This window comes from Anastrepha obliqua, chromosome 1, assembly GCF_027943255.1.
Source record: "Anastrepha obliqua isolate idAnaObli1 chromosome 1, idAnaObli1_1.0, whole genome shotgun sequence".
NCBI lineage: Eukaryota > Metazoa > Arthropoda > Insecta > Diptera > Tephritidae > Anastrepha > Anastrepha obliqua.
The window spans coordinates 85197960-85212855 of record NC_072892.1 but is presented as its reverse complement, the minus strand read 5'-3'; the positions used below and the strand labels follow the sequence as shown (position 1 = coordinate 85212855).

The 14896-nt window shown below is 37.8% G+C and overlaps 1 protein-coding gene across 1 annotated transcript; it reads right to left on the bottom strand.

Annotated features, from left to right (window-relative positions):
• Window positions 1–280: 280 nt before the first annotated feature.
• On the bottom strand, window positions 281–14278 carry LOC129252656 (prolyl 4-hydroxylase subunit alpha-2). The gene is made up of 8 exons (XM_054890950.1): window positions 13836–14278; window positions 9285–9439; window positions 8898–9054; window positions 8521–8750; window positions 6027–6184; window positions 763–1236; window positions 521–686; window positions 281–442 (listed from the first exon to the last, which is right to left on the bottom strand). The coding sequence occupies exons 1-8, from the start codon at window positions 14132–14134 to the stop codon at window positions 417–419; spliced, it is 1665 nt and encodes a 554-aa protein (XP_054746925.1). The 5' UTR covers window positions 14135–14278; the 3' UTR covers window positions 281–416.
• Window positions 14279–14896: the final 618 nt, after the last annotated feature.

Genomic DNA, 14896 nt, shown 5'->3' with positions numbered 1-14896 from the left:
CGAACAATCGTTAGTTGTGATTTTCCAGCTAAATATTACGTTTGATTATCCATTACCGATTTTCCTTTTTCGCGCTTACTCTCAGCAAAAGGATTCCGCGCGCTTGTAAACAATACTCTGGACCCTATAGATACCTTGAATCATTGCTTGGAAAGAAGAATACTTACCATATATAACTATAAAATGAAAATACAATTTTTCAAGTTTGAAAATTTAATTTTTAGCTGAGGCTGTAGTAAAAATAAGTATGAATAAACCTGATTTTGAAAAACTGGTCCAAATTTATTTAAAAAATAAAAAATGTGTATATATGTAGGTACATTTATATATATACATATAATTTGTACAAATCCGTTATAACAATTTTGAAATTCCACAAAATATTTGCCCATCCACTGTAGACAATTCCATGTGCCTTATGCGCTAATACTGGTATATGCCACTGCAAAATAAATATGTGTGCACTCATTCAAACATACATAAGTATATCGAAAGTCTCGTAATTCTAAAAATATCTTACCAAGTTGTATGCCTGCAATCACCGGGCAGATGTGTTGTTTGCTTCGATAATCGTATTCAAGCTGCTCGTTCAGTTGCGTCCAATAGAGTAACGCATTCGGCGGCAGCGCTATGCCCAATTCCAGTTGCGGAAAAACAATAGCACCACCCAGCTTGGGTGTTTGTAGCTGCAAACGAACGTTAGAAGATAAAATTGATTTAGCCACATTTAACATCCCCCCACAATCCGCCCGCTTCACTCACATTGATCAGCACATTCGCCACTGTTTGCGTTGACATTGGCACCAACGGATCTGCGCGTACATCATCCTCAAAGGTCCAACCTTCCACCTCCCAGTCTGAGAAATCGGCACTTGTATGCCCTGTAGCTAATTGCAAGCGTTTTGCCATAGTCGCTAGCTTTTCCTCTACGCTGAAATTCGCCGACTTTGTCACAACGTCCCCATCAATGGCGTATTCTTCTTCGATAATCTGTTGCAAGTCACTGATTTCCCGCGCGCGTAAGAAATTGTGATATATAACGACATAGGGATCCAAACTTACGAACTCTACTTGGAATGGTTGCAGCGCCAGCTCAGGCAGATTTCTGCTAACAAGCCGACAATGTTGCGCGCGACTATTGAAAATATGGTGGCTTCCTCTGGTAGCGCCGCCAGTATTTGCTGTCTCACGACAAATCTCCTCAATCAACAATTCTTCGATGGATTTGTCACTTTGCTATAACGCAAACAACAAACTTGAGCATCTATAGACATAAGTTTTATTGAATGTGTATGGTGGGAAATGTATGTAGGTGTATGGAATAAATGTAAAATGCATAGGAATGTGAAATTTAAAACGATGTAAACAGATTTCCTTGGAACTATGTTTATTTGCTAATGCGCATTCTTGTATGAATGTTTGCATGTACGAGTAGGTATGCAAATCTATATAAAATCTCTGTCATGATAAATAGCTTACTTGCTCCTTTAGTGCCTACTCATAAAAGTGTAGAGAAAATGTTAAAGCAAATAGATAGACAGTTGGAGATGGGATGCCCGAGCTGCAATCATTTAGTTTTCTTTGCTGACAATAACAGATTTTCAGATTGTCAGTAAAGGGACTGTGCATATGGCAATCTTTGCTATGTACAATTGAGGCACAAGAAAAGGCAAAATCAAACCTAAATATGAAATATGCATTACTAAAATGCGACACATATGTATGTATGCATATATATATATACCTAAAGGGCCGTTCAGAAGATGCGCCTAGATGTTGTTTTAAAATAAACCACGTAAAAGTTTGGATTCTTTCAAGTCTCACTATTTTTATTCAAAAATTACTCTTAACGATTATATGTGAAAAATGGTATCATTTAAATGTGCACCATGAACCCGAGTACGGACTGCCATACGAGAATTAAAATTTTAAAGGACTCGTTCTAACATTATCATGTTGAGTCCAGTAATCTCGATCCGAATGTTGTTAGATTAGTTAGATCGCGGGATGTAGGTGACCAGTTTATGTCATCATTACGTGAATTCAATCGACCGAGATACTTAGATCGCAATAATGCAATATTTTACCGCGTTGTGGGACTTATGGCTACATCCTGTTCAAAATAAAGATCGTTTATGCCTATTCTTTCAATCAGGGCACAAAAAATCTTCAATCAGTTATCTATAGCGATGCACATTGATAGTAACTGCTTTCAATTTCATCTTCGCAGAAAAACCGGCCATTTATTCCAGTAGGTAAAAAATCACACCAAACAATACATTTTAGTGGATGTAATGATTTTTTTGAAATTACTCGAGGGTTTTCTTCCCCCCAGATGCGGCAATTTTGTGTGTTGATAAAACCATCCAGTGTGAAATGAACTTCATCACTAAGGATGATTCTGCGTGAAAAACCAGCCTTATATTTAAAAAATCAATTCACGAAATTGGTGCGTACATAATGATCCGTTGGCTTCAATTCTTTTGTTGATTGAACTTTGTATGGATGCAAATGCAAATTTATATGTTTAATTCGCAAACAGTTGATTCATGAATGCCTGATCGTTGAGAACGTCTTGAAATTTTGTCCTCATCGTTCGAACAATTATTTCCACCAAAAAGAGTACGCATTTTGCGATATGTTGTTCTTAAAGGTCGTCCCTTTTCATTATAAGTTTCAATAATTTTATCGAGTTGTTCGATCGTGTAAAATCGTGTATCTATCTACTTGACAAATGTCAAAGATGATGTAAAAAGAGGTATTACAACATACCGCCAACTAGGCGTCACTTTTGCAAGACCCTTTATACATATAAATGAAAGTATTTATGTATGTAATGTAAGTACCTCTAATCTAAGTATTCACCCAATTACGACTAAATATTCATGTTGTTGTGAGCATTGAAATTTCTATGTTTTTTAAAGAATGCCTCTGAAAGTTCATGAGTTTGTTTAGATCCACTTGGCGCGTTAGTGTCGAGATATTCCCCAAATTTGTGCTCGCCGTAGTCAAATGGGCTTGTGGGTGAGCACCGTTTGGTAAGGTCCAGGCTTGAAGCCCACCGAAGGGCAACACCAATTGGTGAAAAAAGTTTTCTCTAACAGCGAAAATTAAATTATCTATGGCAACTTTACCGGAAACCGTGTATAAGTACATACATATACTTATATACATATCGATGGTTTTCGAGAAACGTGACACAATTCAAAAATACAAAATACTGAGGTGGGTCAGTTTTCTAGATAATTGACGCGCCAATTCGATCAGCTGACAAAACGACACTAACGCTATCTCTCAGAATTGCTTCAAGATTCGCTTATGACGCTTTTCCAGATAAAAATATATAAACTCTGTAGTTGATTTTTGCTTTTAACGGCAAAACTCCGAATTTGAGTTAATTTTGAGTTGTGTCGCTTTTCTCGAAAACCATCGATATGTACATATACATATATATATAGAATAATACTTTTCAAAATGAGTCTTTCTAAGGTATCACGTTTTTGATCCCATTTAGTCCAAACGTACGATCTGAGATTATACCTCCTCTTGTGCCTATATTCCCCAGCAAATGCTTTACTGACTATGACTTGAGAATACGCACCCACTATGTGCGATCTCTTAATCATTTACGCCACCAAGGCATGGGATAGATGAATGAAGGTAAGATAATTAGCAGAACTCCTACGTATACTATGAAAAAATTAGATATGCGGTGTCGAATTTATGGAATAGCGACTTTGGGAGAGTAAGCAGAGAAGGGATTTTTAGTCAAATAGTTGAAAATTCAGTTTCTCAAAACTTGGAACCAAAAACGAAATGGAAGTCCTCGTAGGCATGATTAGATTTTCATCCGATTTGAAGACCTAAAGTCGGCTTGAATCAGTATCTTGCTTATCTTGCTGCATGTAGCATCAGCAAATGTTTCTGGGAAGCTTCTTGTTTAAGCATTGCTTGGTGTCGTCGAGAAGCTGAAACATAGAAGATAGCCAGCAACTTCGCATCTTGACGTACTTTCCTGATTTCAGATAGCACTACCGAATAGAACGATGCGTATGAGCAATGGCGGCGTATGAGAGCCTTGCAAGCCTTATTTGAAGAAATAGGGGAGGAGTCGTTCCCCATCATTCGAAAACCCGATCAGAAAGTTAGGAGTTTACTGAAAGTTACAATGACCCCGCTTTACTGTAATAATATCTAATAATAAGCACAGCGACCTTGTGATGGTGCCCACAGTATGTTTACACTGCGATGCCGAATGCTGGGCTATTCAAATAAGACGGTAAGGTGCCTTCGAAAATTATTAAGTCACGAAATCGATGTGGTACTTGCTGACAATGGTGGAGGGATAGACTTTGTTGACTATGTTGTAAATAACGACACTGCTTCGCGTTGCTTAACTAGGAAAAATTGCTTGCCAAACTTCAAAAGATGATATCCAGAGTTTTTTCTTCCACGTCTGGTGCTTCAGATGTATTACATCTGCGAGGTCTGCTGATTATATTTGTGATTTAACAATGGTAAAGTGAAAATTGATGGTGGAAAACTGTTTTTTCTAAATATTCTCCATAATGATCAATACCAATTTTCGAAGTTCTTTGCCCAATTGCGTTTTCAGGGCGTTTTTTAAATTGGGTGTGATCCAATGCGAACACAATTTTTTTATTACAAAGTGATCATGTAAAATCTTATTCAAGCTCAATCTCATGGTTTATTACATGGCGATCTTGCTCAATAATTTAGCGCACAGCTTCGACATTTTCTGGCACAACAATTGATTTTCGACGATGTTCTCTGAATTTGTAGGTCAGTGAACAGCGACTACGAGAAAATTCATTGTATCCGTTTTTTACGGGGCTAACGAATGGTACTTACTCAACGTATATTGACTTTATTTTATCATCGCATTCTTGTCTTATTCAGGTTTAAAATTGTGAAAAATGTTCTCAATTTAATTGAACGAAAATATTCACGTTTAATTCCAATTTTTTGCTGAGATACATTTTTATAGTTCCGATAAGCAGATCTAATATAAGTTAAATGAGGTTGGACTTGACTGATCCTGTAGATTGCACATATACCAGAAATTAATCCATAGTTATACAGGATCAATTCTTGGTCGCAGGCCCGACGAGAGGGGGGGATCGGGTACTTTTTCCCCCGGGCCTGGAGTTTTCAGAGGGGCCCGGACTCGAGATTATACGTATTTATATGAATTAGACATAATTGGAAAGGGCCCGAATTTGCAATTTTGCCCCGGGGCCCGGATATGCTCCCTACGGCCCTGCTTGGTCGAAGTGTTTGCACGATATCAAGTATTTGTATGGAGAGTTTAAGAACTTTATATTTTCTCTTTAATACACAGTTTAGATAATTTAAGTAGACTGCTAATTTTTTTATCTACCTCGGTTTCTAAGGTTAACTTTAATATATACATCAGATGGCGTCTGACAATACGAGAAGTGCTCAAGGCCAGCAATATAAATAGCAACCCTCGTATAATCAGGTACTCGTACCAACAAGCAGTTGAAAGGGATAGAATGATTCCGTCCCCTACTGCTAAATTTATTTATTTATCTAAAATGTGTATTTCACTGAGAATCATTGTTAAATAGCTTAATCATAATACCGCGTCCGATCTGAAACTTTGAATAACTTTTATCCTTATACTATGTCTGGATCAGGACTTGTAGCCGAAGGTAATCGTTATACGTTATATATAATATTATAATATACATAACTTCATACTTTATGCGGAATACGTGGGGAGGAAATAGTACGGTTTCTGTGGTCAAATATCTATAAAAATATTGACCAGATCTCTATATACTTCAAAATTAGTTCGACAGTACAAGTTGAGAGAAATCTACTTGAGTACCCTAATGAGCAGCCGTACACTCCGAATTATTTGAAACATCCAGGCTGTATGCCTTGTTTTCTGTATTGCCTTTTGCTTCGTCTTCATACTTTTAAAATGAGCACTACATTCATTTTTTATAAATAAAGTAAAAGATTTGATATCTACTTACCGTTTTTTTCTTTACAAGTCGCTTTGATTTTTTACCAGAATTTACAGCAGATTTTTCTAATTCATTTTCAAATTTTAATTTGGTTTTTCGCAGATATTCGCTTTTGGGCTGCTTTTGTAGCATTTCATTAACCATATCCAGTGCGCCAACAATGTTACCTAAAAAATTATAAGCATTTATAAGACTTACATACGCAAGCACTTATACAGACATATGAAAGCGTACATACATTTTCATTTATGTAAAAGCGAGATTCAATTACTCTCTCATTTACATTCGTCATTACATTTTATTTATTCGGCTTCATTACAACAAAATGCATTTAAAAACAATTGTAAGAGCAGAGCAGATATGCCTGCATATCAATTTGGGGTACGTCTTTAGCCCATTTGTATGTACGAGGTGTGTTCAAAAAGTATCGCGAATTTTGTGTTTTTTCAAAACTTATTTATTTCATTAATATCTTTTTGGTCTCCTTCAAAGTAGTCCCAATGAGATTTTATGCACTTGTGCCAACGTTTTTTCCAATCTTCGAAGTACTTCAAAAAATTGTTTTTTTTTCTTGTTCAGCTCCTCCTTCGATACCGTTTTTATCTCGTCAATCGTAGCGTAGCCTCGTCCTTTCATGGGCCTCTTCAGTTTCGGGAACAAGAAAAAGTCATAGGGATCAGATCTGCGGAATACGGTGGCTGTGGCATCATTAGTGTGTTGTTTTTGGCCAAAAAGTTGCGCACAAGCAACAATGTGTGAGCATGGGCATTATCGTGGTGCAAGAGCCAATTTTTGTTCTTCCACAAATCCGGGCGTTTCTGGCGGATTGCTTCGCGCAAATTGCGCATAACCTGCAGGTAATATTCCTTATTGACCGTTTTACCCTGTGGCAAGAACTCATGATGCACAACGCCCCTGCAATCGAAGAAAACGGTAAGCAAAACTTTTTCATTCGGCCGAACTTGGCGCGTTTTTTTCGGTCTTGGTTCGTGCGGCAGCTTCCATTGAGATGATTGAACTTTGGTTTCCACGTCATAACCATAAACCCACGACTCGTCACCAGTTATGTCCCTCTGGAGCAAATTTCGGTCGTCGCGGACAGAGTCCAACATCTCATTAGCAATGCCCATGTGATGCTGCTTTTGGTAGAAATTGAGCAGTTTTGGTAAGAATTTTGGGGCGACCAGTCTCATGCCCAAATAATTGAAACAAATCGAATGGTGATTCGACGATTGACTAATGCCATTTTCTTCACTTCATCAATTTATTCGTCTGTTGTTGAAGTGCTCGGGCGTCCGGCACGCTTTTCGTCGTTCATATCTTCTCGGCTTTCTGAGAACATTTTGTACAACCGATAAACGTTGCTTTGGTCCAAAGTAGCTTCCCCGTATGACACAGTCAACATTCGAAATGCATCCGCGCACTTAAAATCCTTTTTCACAGAAAATTTGATATGTAGGTTCTTTGATCCATCTTTTTGAATAGGTAAAAATCGAAGACGAGCCGAAACACGTGGAAGCAAATTAGCGGTCAACAATTAACTAAACATTCAAAATGGCCGAACTCGTTGGCATGAGTGAGAGACGTGAGTACCAAAATAACGCCACAAAAAAAAAGAAATTCGAATATATGTAACCTGCGAAAATTCAAAATTCGCGATACTTTTTCAACACACCTAATACATACATACGTAAATGTATTAATATTCAAAGCAATTCATAAGTAGGTATGCGCATTAGGGTGGGTCGACATTTGTTCCCTCAAATATTTTTATAGTAATGAAAATATGTTGTTTTCTTGGGATAATTATAAACCTGTACAATATACGATGATTCAAAGGTGATGCAGATCTTTGACTGCAATTATTTGCGGTATGTTAATTTGTTCAATTTTTTTTTGCAATCGCGACTCGTACTTATTCGGAAATGATGCCAGTAAAGCTGTTGCGGTGAACAGTGAACCTTATATCACGAAACAACGAAAAATTACCGCAGAGATCTTGTGAATTATCCCCATTGAACTTCTTTCTCTGGGCCTACGTGAAAAGTATTGTCACTGTCAATACGCGCGGGACGATTCCAGGTGTGAAGAACAAAGGGCCTCAATAAATTTCTGAGGGCGGTTACACCCTTTATTGGATGTTTGGTGGAGCTGTTCTTCCTATTTGTGGTGTCCATCTTGATATTTTTCCACAAATGCCGCCTTCGAAAGGCAGATGGTTTTTTATGAGAAGCTTTTTCATGGCAGAAATACACTCGGAGGTTTGTCCCTGTTTGCTGACCATTATGATCCGATAAATTCAGATGTAATTATTTTGAAAATTTCTGAAGGTTTGCATCATATGTGTGGACTTAATAGCATTTATCTTAAGCCTACATATTATCGCATTAGAATATGATGAAACATCTACTTTTTCCGATGCAGAAGCGACCCACCCTCATGCATATCCAAAATCATTGGAATGCTGATTCATTGCCTTGCGGTTGTGCGCACACACACTCACCCATAGTGAATTCGGTGGCCACCAGCGCTTCCATAATCTCTAAGCGAGCTGTTTCCACCACATCATTTCTGCCGCCGGCTGTGTGCGATTGTTCTGTTGCATTCATCACCTTCTCCTCAGTAGGCAGTTTTCCTAATGCCACTTCCATCCAATATTTTGCAATAATAAAATCACCATTTTTTACTGATATACGACCGATTTCCAGACAGTCGCTCCAGGACATTGCAGAGCTGCAGGGCAAGAAATTACGCACACATATAAAACTCACAATCAGGCTCAAGAAATAATATAATTATTCCTTTAAAAAGTGATGTTAATGCTTTTTGTTGTTTTTCTGTGGAACATGGTATATCAGCAATTCTTAAGAGATGACTTACCCCAATTTCACACCATTCACTTGGCCCATAGCCAAAAGCTCCGGCTCGAGCTGGTAGATGCCTTGAATACGCAACAGATTACTGGCTGCTTCATCGAAATCACTTTCGCTCGGGAATTTCAATGACTTCCTGGTATTCGTAAGATTTTGAACGATTTCTATTGGTTGGGATGAGTAAAAAATAACAACAGTACTCTCTACGACAAGAAATGAGTATACACGTAGTTGTTTGTAAATATGTGAGGTTGTACGAATGTAGTGACAAGTAGCATTGACAGTGAAAATGAGCCTTGCAGGGGAATTCTTGTTTCGCCTTTACATTGATTGGCAATCGAAGTTCGTTTGCATTGCTGTGACAGAATGGCTAACGGACAATACGAATACTCACCTGTTGTACTATTAACATTGTGCGCGTGTTGTTGTAAAATATGCCAATCAGAGGTGAAGCGTTTGAGGATGGTCAACGCATTCAAGGGATTGTTTACATATTTGTGAACATCCGTTAACGCCACATCGTTGATGGCTTTGATTTGATACGTTTTGCTGGAGTATTAGGGAAAGCATGAATCAATTTTGGATAGACTAATAAATGTGCTTATATATAATAGTTACAAATACATATTCTTTAGTAATAATAAAATTTGAAGGAATTCATTTTTTTTAACTTTGTTAAGCCTATAGAGATCATGTTGATCAAGGTTGGTTGAATTAGAAGAAGTAGCCTTCGTTTTCATACGTGGAACTCGATTTTTAAAACCAACGTACGCGTATATTAGGTGAAGAACTGCCCATCGACAATGACTGATCGGACCTTGTCAGTGCGGCTTAACACTGGAAGTTCAATCGTCCATTATATGCATTACAGTATTGAAAAAGCCCTTGAAAAAATATTGGACACATCCCACGCCTTTGATGATTTTAAAGACGATGTGGGAATTTATGTAAAAAGACTTTGACAGTACAAGCAGTTCCGTCAGAATTGGAAAGCACTTTCCCAAGACTTTTGATACTAGACAGAGGCAGGGTGACTGGCTATGATGATGCCAAAGATTGTTCTAGCTGCAGAGCTCAGCTGCTCAGGCACCATATTTTATAAGAGCATATAACTGTTGGCGGCCGCCGTAGCCGAATGGGTTGGTGCGTGATCACCATTCGGAATTCACTGAGAGGTCGTTGGTTTGAATCTCGGTGAAAGCAAAATTAATAAAAACATTTTTCTAATAGCGGTCGCCCCTCGGCAGGCAATGGCAAACCTCCTAGTGTATTTTTGCCATGAAAAAGCTCCTCATAAAAATATCTGCTGTTCGGAGTCGGCTTGAAACTGTAGGTCCCTCCATTTGTTGAACAACATCAAGACGCACACCACAAATAGGAGGAGGAGCTCGGCCAAACACCTAACAGAAGTGTACGCGCCAATTATTTATTTTTTATTTTTATATAACTGTTGGCGAATGACGCGCTGTTAGTCTTTTCAATTATTTTTTATTTTTATTTTATAAAAGATTTTCTAAGCTGTACAAAGAACCGAAGCGTATGAATCTGGTGGTGAACTAATTTGTTCCTGTAATCAAAAAACTTTATTAGGGAACCGGCATTAACACGGATTATAATTTCAGCTTTGAAATTCGAAGGGTAATCTTTCTCGAATACAAGGTCCGGCACTCGAAGTGTAACCAACTTCAGATCGCGACTAAATGACAGTACAGTACAGTAAACGCAAAAAAAGAAAATCAGTAATGGATTTCAAAAGTAATGGTGTGATTGCATTAAATTTGGTTGAAAAATCGCAACCACCGATTGTTCATGAGTTCGAGCACCTTAAAGTAAATAAAGTTTTTGTAAAGTAATTTTTTCAAATTGAGCAATTCGTAAACTCCCAAAACCATAGGGTTTATTTGACCGACCGTACATACGAGAATTTGAGTCATCGATTGTCCACCAAGAGATGCCACCCGCCACAGGTAATGGTTTGGGCCGCTTCAGAAAGTATTCTGGAGGTTGCCTTTAAGCCGTGGGCAGACAAACATTTCGGAGGCGTTTCAACAGGACAAGAATGGCTAAAAAAACTACGTTCCAAACTTTAAAACGTCCACACAATGGCTCTCAAATTCACCAAACGCGAGTCCGGTTGACTATACTCTTTGGGCCATTTAGAGAGCAAGATTCACCAGCCTCGAGGCGCTGAAAAAAGCCATTGCCCGCGAGTGGGCCAAAATACCAACAAGTCACATTCGGGTAGCTTGCGGCTCGTTTCTGGACCATGTCAAGACCATAGTCAAAGCAAAAGATGGTCATATCGAGCAAAAGAAAATTGATTTTTAATTTTGTATTATTTTCACACATTTTTTACTTTGAATTGAATAAAAGTAATATCCCAAGCTAAATGTATGGCCTTTTTTGGTTACACTGCGAGTGCCGGACCCTGTAAGTAAAAATGGAGTGTAGGTCCTTTCTCGAAGGGTTTCTAGGAGTGTTCGAGAGAAAGATAATACGAAATACTTGTGGACCTTTGCGGGTTTTCGAAGATGAATATTGCAGACAATAAAACGATATGCTGTGTGAACTCTACGACAACACAAATATCGGGTATTTTTTATGAGCTCGAGAACTTTAAATGTTAATATAAGTCAGAAATATAGTTGAAATGATTTTCCTTTATTATAAATAATCTGGTATGTAGATAATTTGACGGCATTTTTTTTTTTTTGAATATGACATTCGGCATATATCCGCTGCGGCTATGAGTTACATAGTTCAATCGATCAGTTCACTTTTTGATTACTTTTTCCAATGAATCTGGCCACATGGCGTTAATTCTGGCTTGAATATTGCAATGCATTGATTGTTATGCGCGCTGTACGGAAAGTTGCGCTATTTTCTTGGAATCAAATGTCCTCGATGTTTAGCTGATTTATTTTTGGAAACAAAACTCGGTCAGCATGGTTCGATAGCGTTCGCCATTCATTGTAACGGTAGCTTCTTTCTCATTTAGAAATAAATAAGGACAGATGATGCCGCCAGTGCTCTATGAACTTTGCGAACAGATTTATTTTTTCCAAAGTAAATTTCCACAACTTAGAAGCGTTGCCCGGGCGTTACTTTTCTGTTCAACACAGTTTGCCATTTTTAGCTGTCAAACCATAGTTATTGATATTCACAGTTCTCATGCAGCTAAAAAACACGGAATATAATTTGGAAAAAAAAGATGTGGTGGCTTTACTATCGATACAGACATAGCAGGACATGGCTTCGCTTTGTATGTCTAATTGGCGCCGCTTAATGCGAGAAGGAACAGAATCACGAGTTTTTGAACGCGGTCTAAATTGCTTAGGCGGTTCTTAGTTTCTCAATATTAGAATATTGAAAACAAGTTATTGCTTAAGGGTCTTGGAGTTATGTTGAGTTTCATCGTATTAATTAACAATGGATTATGTCTGATTTGGGCACCCATCACTTATAAGAGGCACGGGCTTGTTAACCTTTGAAGTTTCCTCCTCTATCTTCTACTTATCCGCAGCTGGGCGGACTCTGCAACTCTGCAAGCAAAATTTCTTACAGAGCGCGCGCTAAACTGATTCGTCTAAAATTCATGTTTAATATACTTAGTCCTGCCATAAGTTCTGTTACAAGTTGAGTGCGGTATAGATATTAAATTATAATGCTTCTTAAATGAAGTTAGTTTTATTTAATCAAGTAAATATTAAAAAAATTTAAATTTTCATTCGAGATGGTCACTAATTGCTTTTACACAAGCCTTCAAACGATTATACCATTCATCTATTGCAGTACGTACGGTTAACATGGATATTGGTATCGATGCTTGAACCAAAGATTGTTTGAGACTCAATAAATTTTTGCGAGGTTTTCGACAAGCCATGTTCTCCAATTCTGACCACAAACTCTAGTCCAATGTATTCAGATCTGTACTTCCAGACGGCCAATCTTCTGCGACTATGAAATGTTGTTTTTTAACCACAGATGGGTAGGTTTTGCCTTATGGGTGGAGCGGAATTTTACTGGAAGATCCAACGCTCAACTACTTCATCATGTCTTCTAAGACATCCTCCTGGTACACTTTTACCCGGTCGTAACCCCTTCTCGCCAGAAATGAAAGGATATAACGTCTTACCACCAAACTAGGAGGCTGGATAGTGGCCACTTTGAAACTTTGGAACTACATTTTTTGCGTCTTTAGAAGTTTTAACATAGATTTTGATTAAAACCTTCTCGCGTGCCACCTAAGAAGCTGCTTGCATCTGTCGAGCCTAATTGTTTTTAAACGAGTTGTCAAAAGATGACCAGTTGAGCGACGGAAGGCTATCATGTGGAGATTATCTCTAATTAGTCTTGACGTGAATCTGGTCAATACATTCATTTCCCTGGACATGATTTTCTGCTTTCCAAGGGGATTTCTGCGAATTCTTTCGCGAACGGCTTTTATGGCTGTACTGGTTCGAACCACGCGAGGACGCCCACTTCTTTTTATGTCTGTCACTTGAGACGTTCGGGAGAGACGATTTATTAAGTTTTTTCAGCAATTCGTAAATCTCACTTGCACTTTCACCACACTTTTGTAATGCAATCACTGCAATGTCATCTTCTTTAACTCCCCACTCCATTGTTAACAAGCGAAATTTCCCACGAAATTGAGTAAGTACATACATATATTTTATGAGTAGACAATGCATACGAACAAAACCAAAAATAAGGCAACTTTTTCCTGCGAATTTGTTCTCGCCGTATTCATTGTAAAATTTGTTACAGAATTTACGGCAAGACTAAGTATAAGCCTCGCTTTTTTCATTCATCAAACAAGAAACATTTTTCACTTGAATTTTGTTTTTTAATTGACATTACAGCACTGAGGACACATTTGGTTAATTATTAAAATTTTAAGTAGAAAAAATAGAAAACTTCTTAAAATAAATAAAATACTTACCGCTTTAAAACATTAATTTTCTGTTCCAATGCTCCGATATAGTGCCTTAGGGTGTCAATCAGTATCGTTTGCGTATTCAAATACTCATCCAAGTCATACTGATCTGCTGCCACAGTTGCTGTCAGTTTGATTTCCCCACTTTGTGCTGATACGGTTGGACCGAGAACGATGACCAGCAAATTAATTAGCATAAGCAACAACAAAGTATGCAATGATGTTGATTTTGCCGTTGTTGTTGTTGTGGGTTTGACTATTTTTGTTATGGGTATATTCAAAGGTTTATTATAGGTCAATGACATTCTGATGAATTATGAAACGTGATGATCGGTTTACTATTCTGGTGTTACTTTGCAGAGTTTATTTGTTTAAAACAGCAGTTGGCTAGTCAAGTTCAAGAATTTTGTAACATGCGTGTATGTGTGTATGTGTGAATATGTTAAATAAATGATCTTTTAGAATTTGTAAAAGTATTATTGCCAAATTTTAATTCTATTCTTTTTCCACTTTATTCTGCACACAGTAGCGATGATTATCATTTGAATGTTTCTGCCAAACTAAAATATAAAATATAAAGGCATATTAGTTTTACCAAAATTCATTGCGGCCGTGGAAGCTTAATGAAAGGTAAGAAAGCCCGAAAGCTTTTGTAATATAATATTTGCTAAAAAGAGTTCTGAGCGTTTCTTCGCTTTATTTCGAAGCTGAAATCAATATAGTTAGGATATCGCATTTAGATCAAAGATGCACATTGGGCGACATTTGGCTACAAATCTAGCAGAAAATAAAATCTAACTCAGAATTTCTTAGTTCACTTAATATTTCTTTTTCTTGATTGGCGCGATAACCGCTTAAGAGAATTTATACCGCTCGCCACTCGTTTCCTTCTCATTCTAGTGGGCCCAATTAGACACAACAAGTGAAGCCAAGTCCTTCTTCGCCTGATCTTTCCACCATAAAGGAGGTCTTCCTCTTCCCCTGCTACCTCCAGTTGGTACCACATCGAATGCTTTCGGCATCGGGTCGTTTAAATTACCTAGCCAGTGAAGTCCCGTGATCTTTAT

Excerpts from the sequence above, each read along its gene's own strand:
- LOC129252656 (XM_054890950.1), bottom strand. The coding sequence starts at position 14,134 with ATGTCATTGACCTATAATAAACCTTTGAATATACCCATAACAAAAATA. Across the intron at positions 687-762 it reads TGGCGAATGTGCTGATCAAT|CTACAAACACCCAAGCTGGG; the intron begins GTGAGTGAAGCG and ends GTTCGTTTGCAG. Across the intron at positions 443-520 it reads GATTGCAGGCATACAACTTG|TGGCATATACCAGTATTAGC; the intron begins GTAAGATATTTT and ends TTTATTTTGCAG.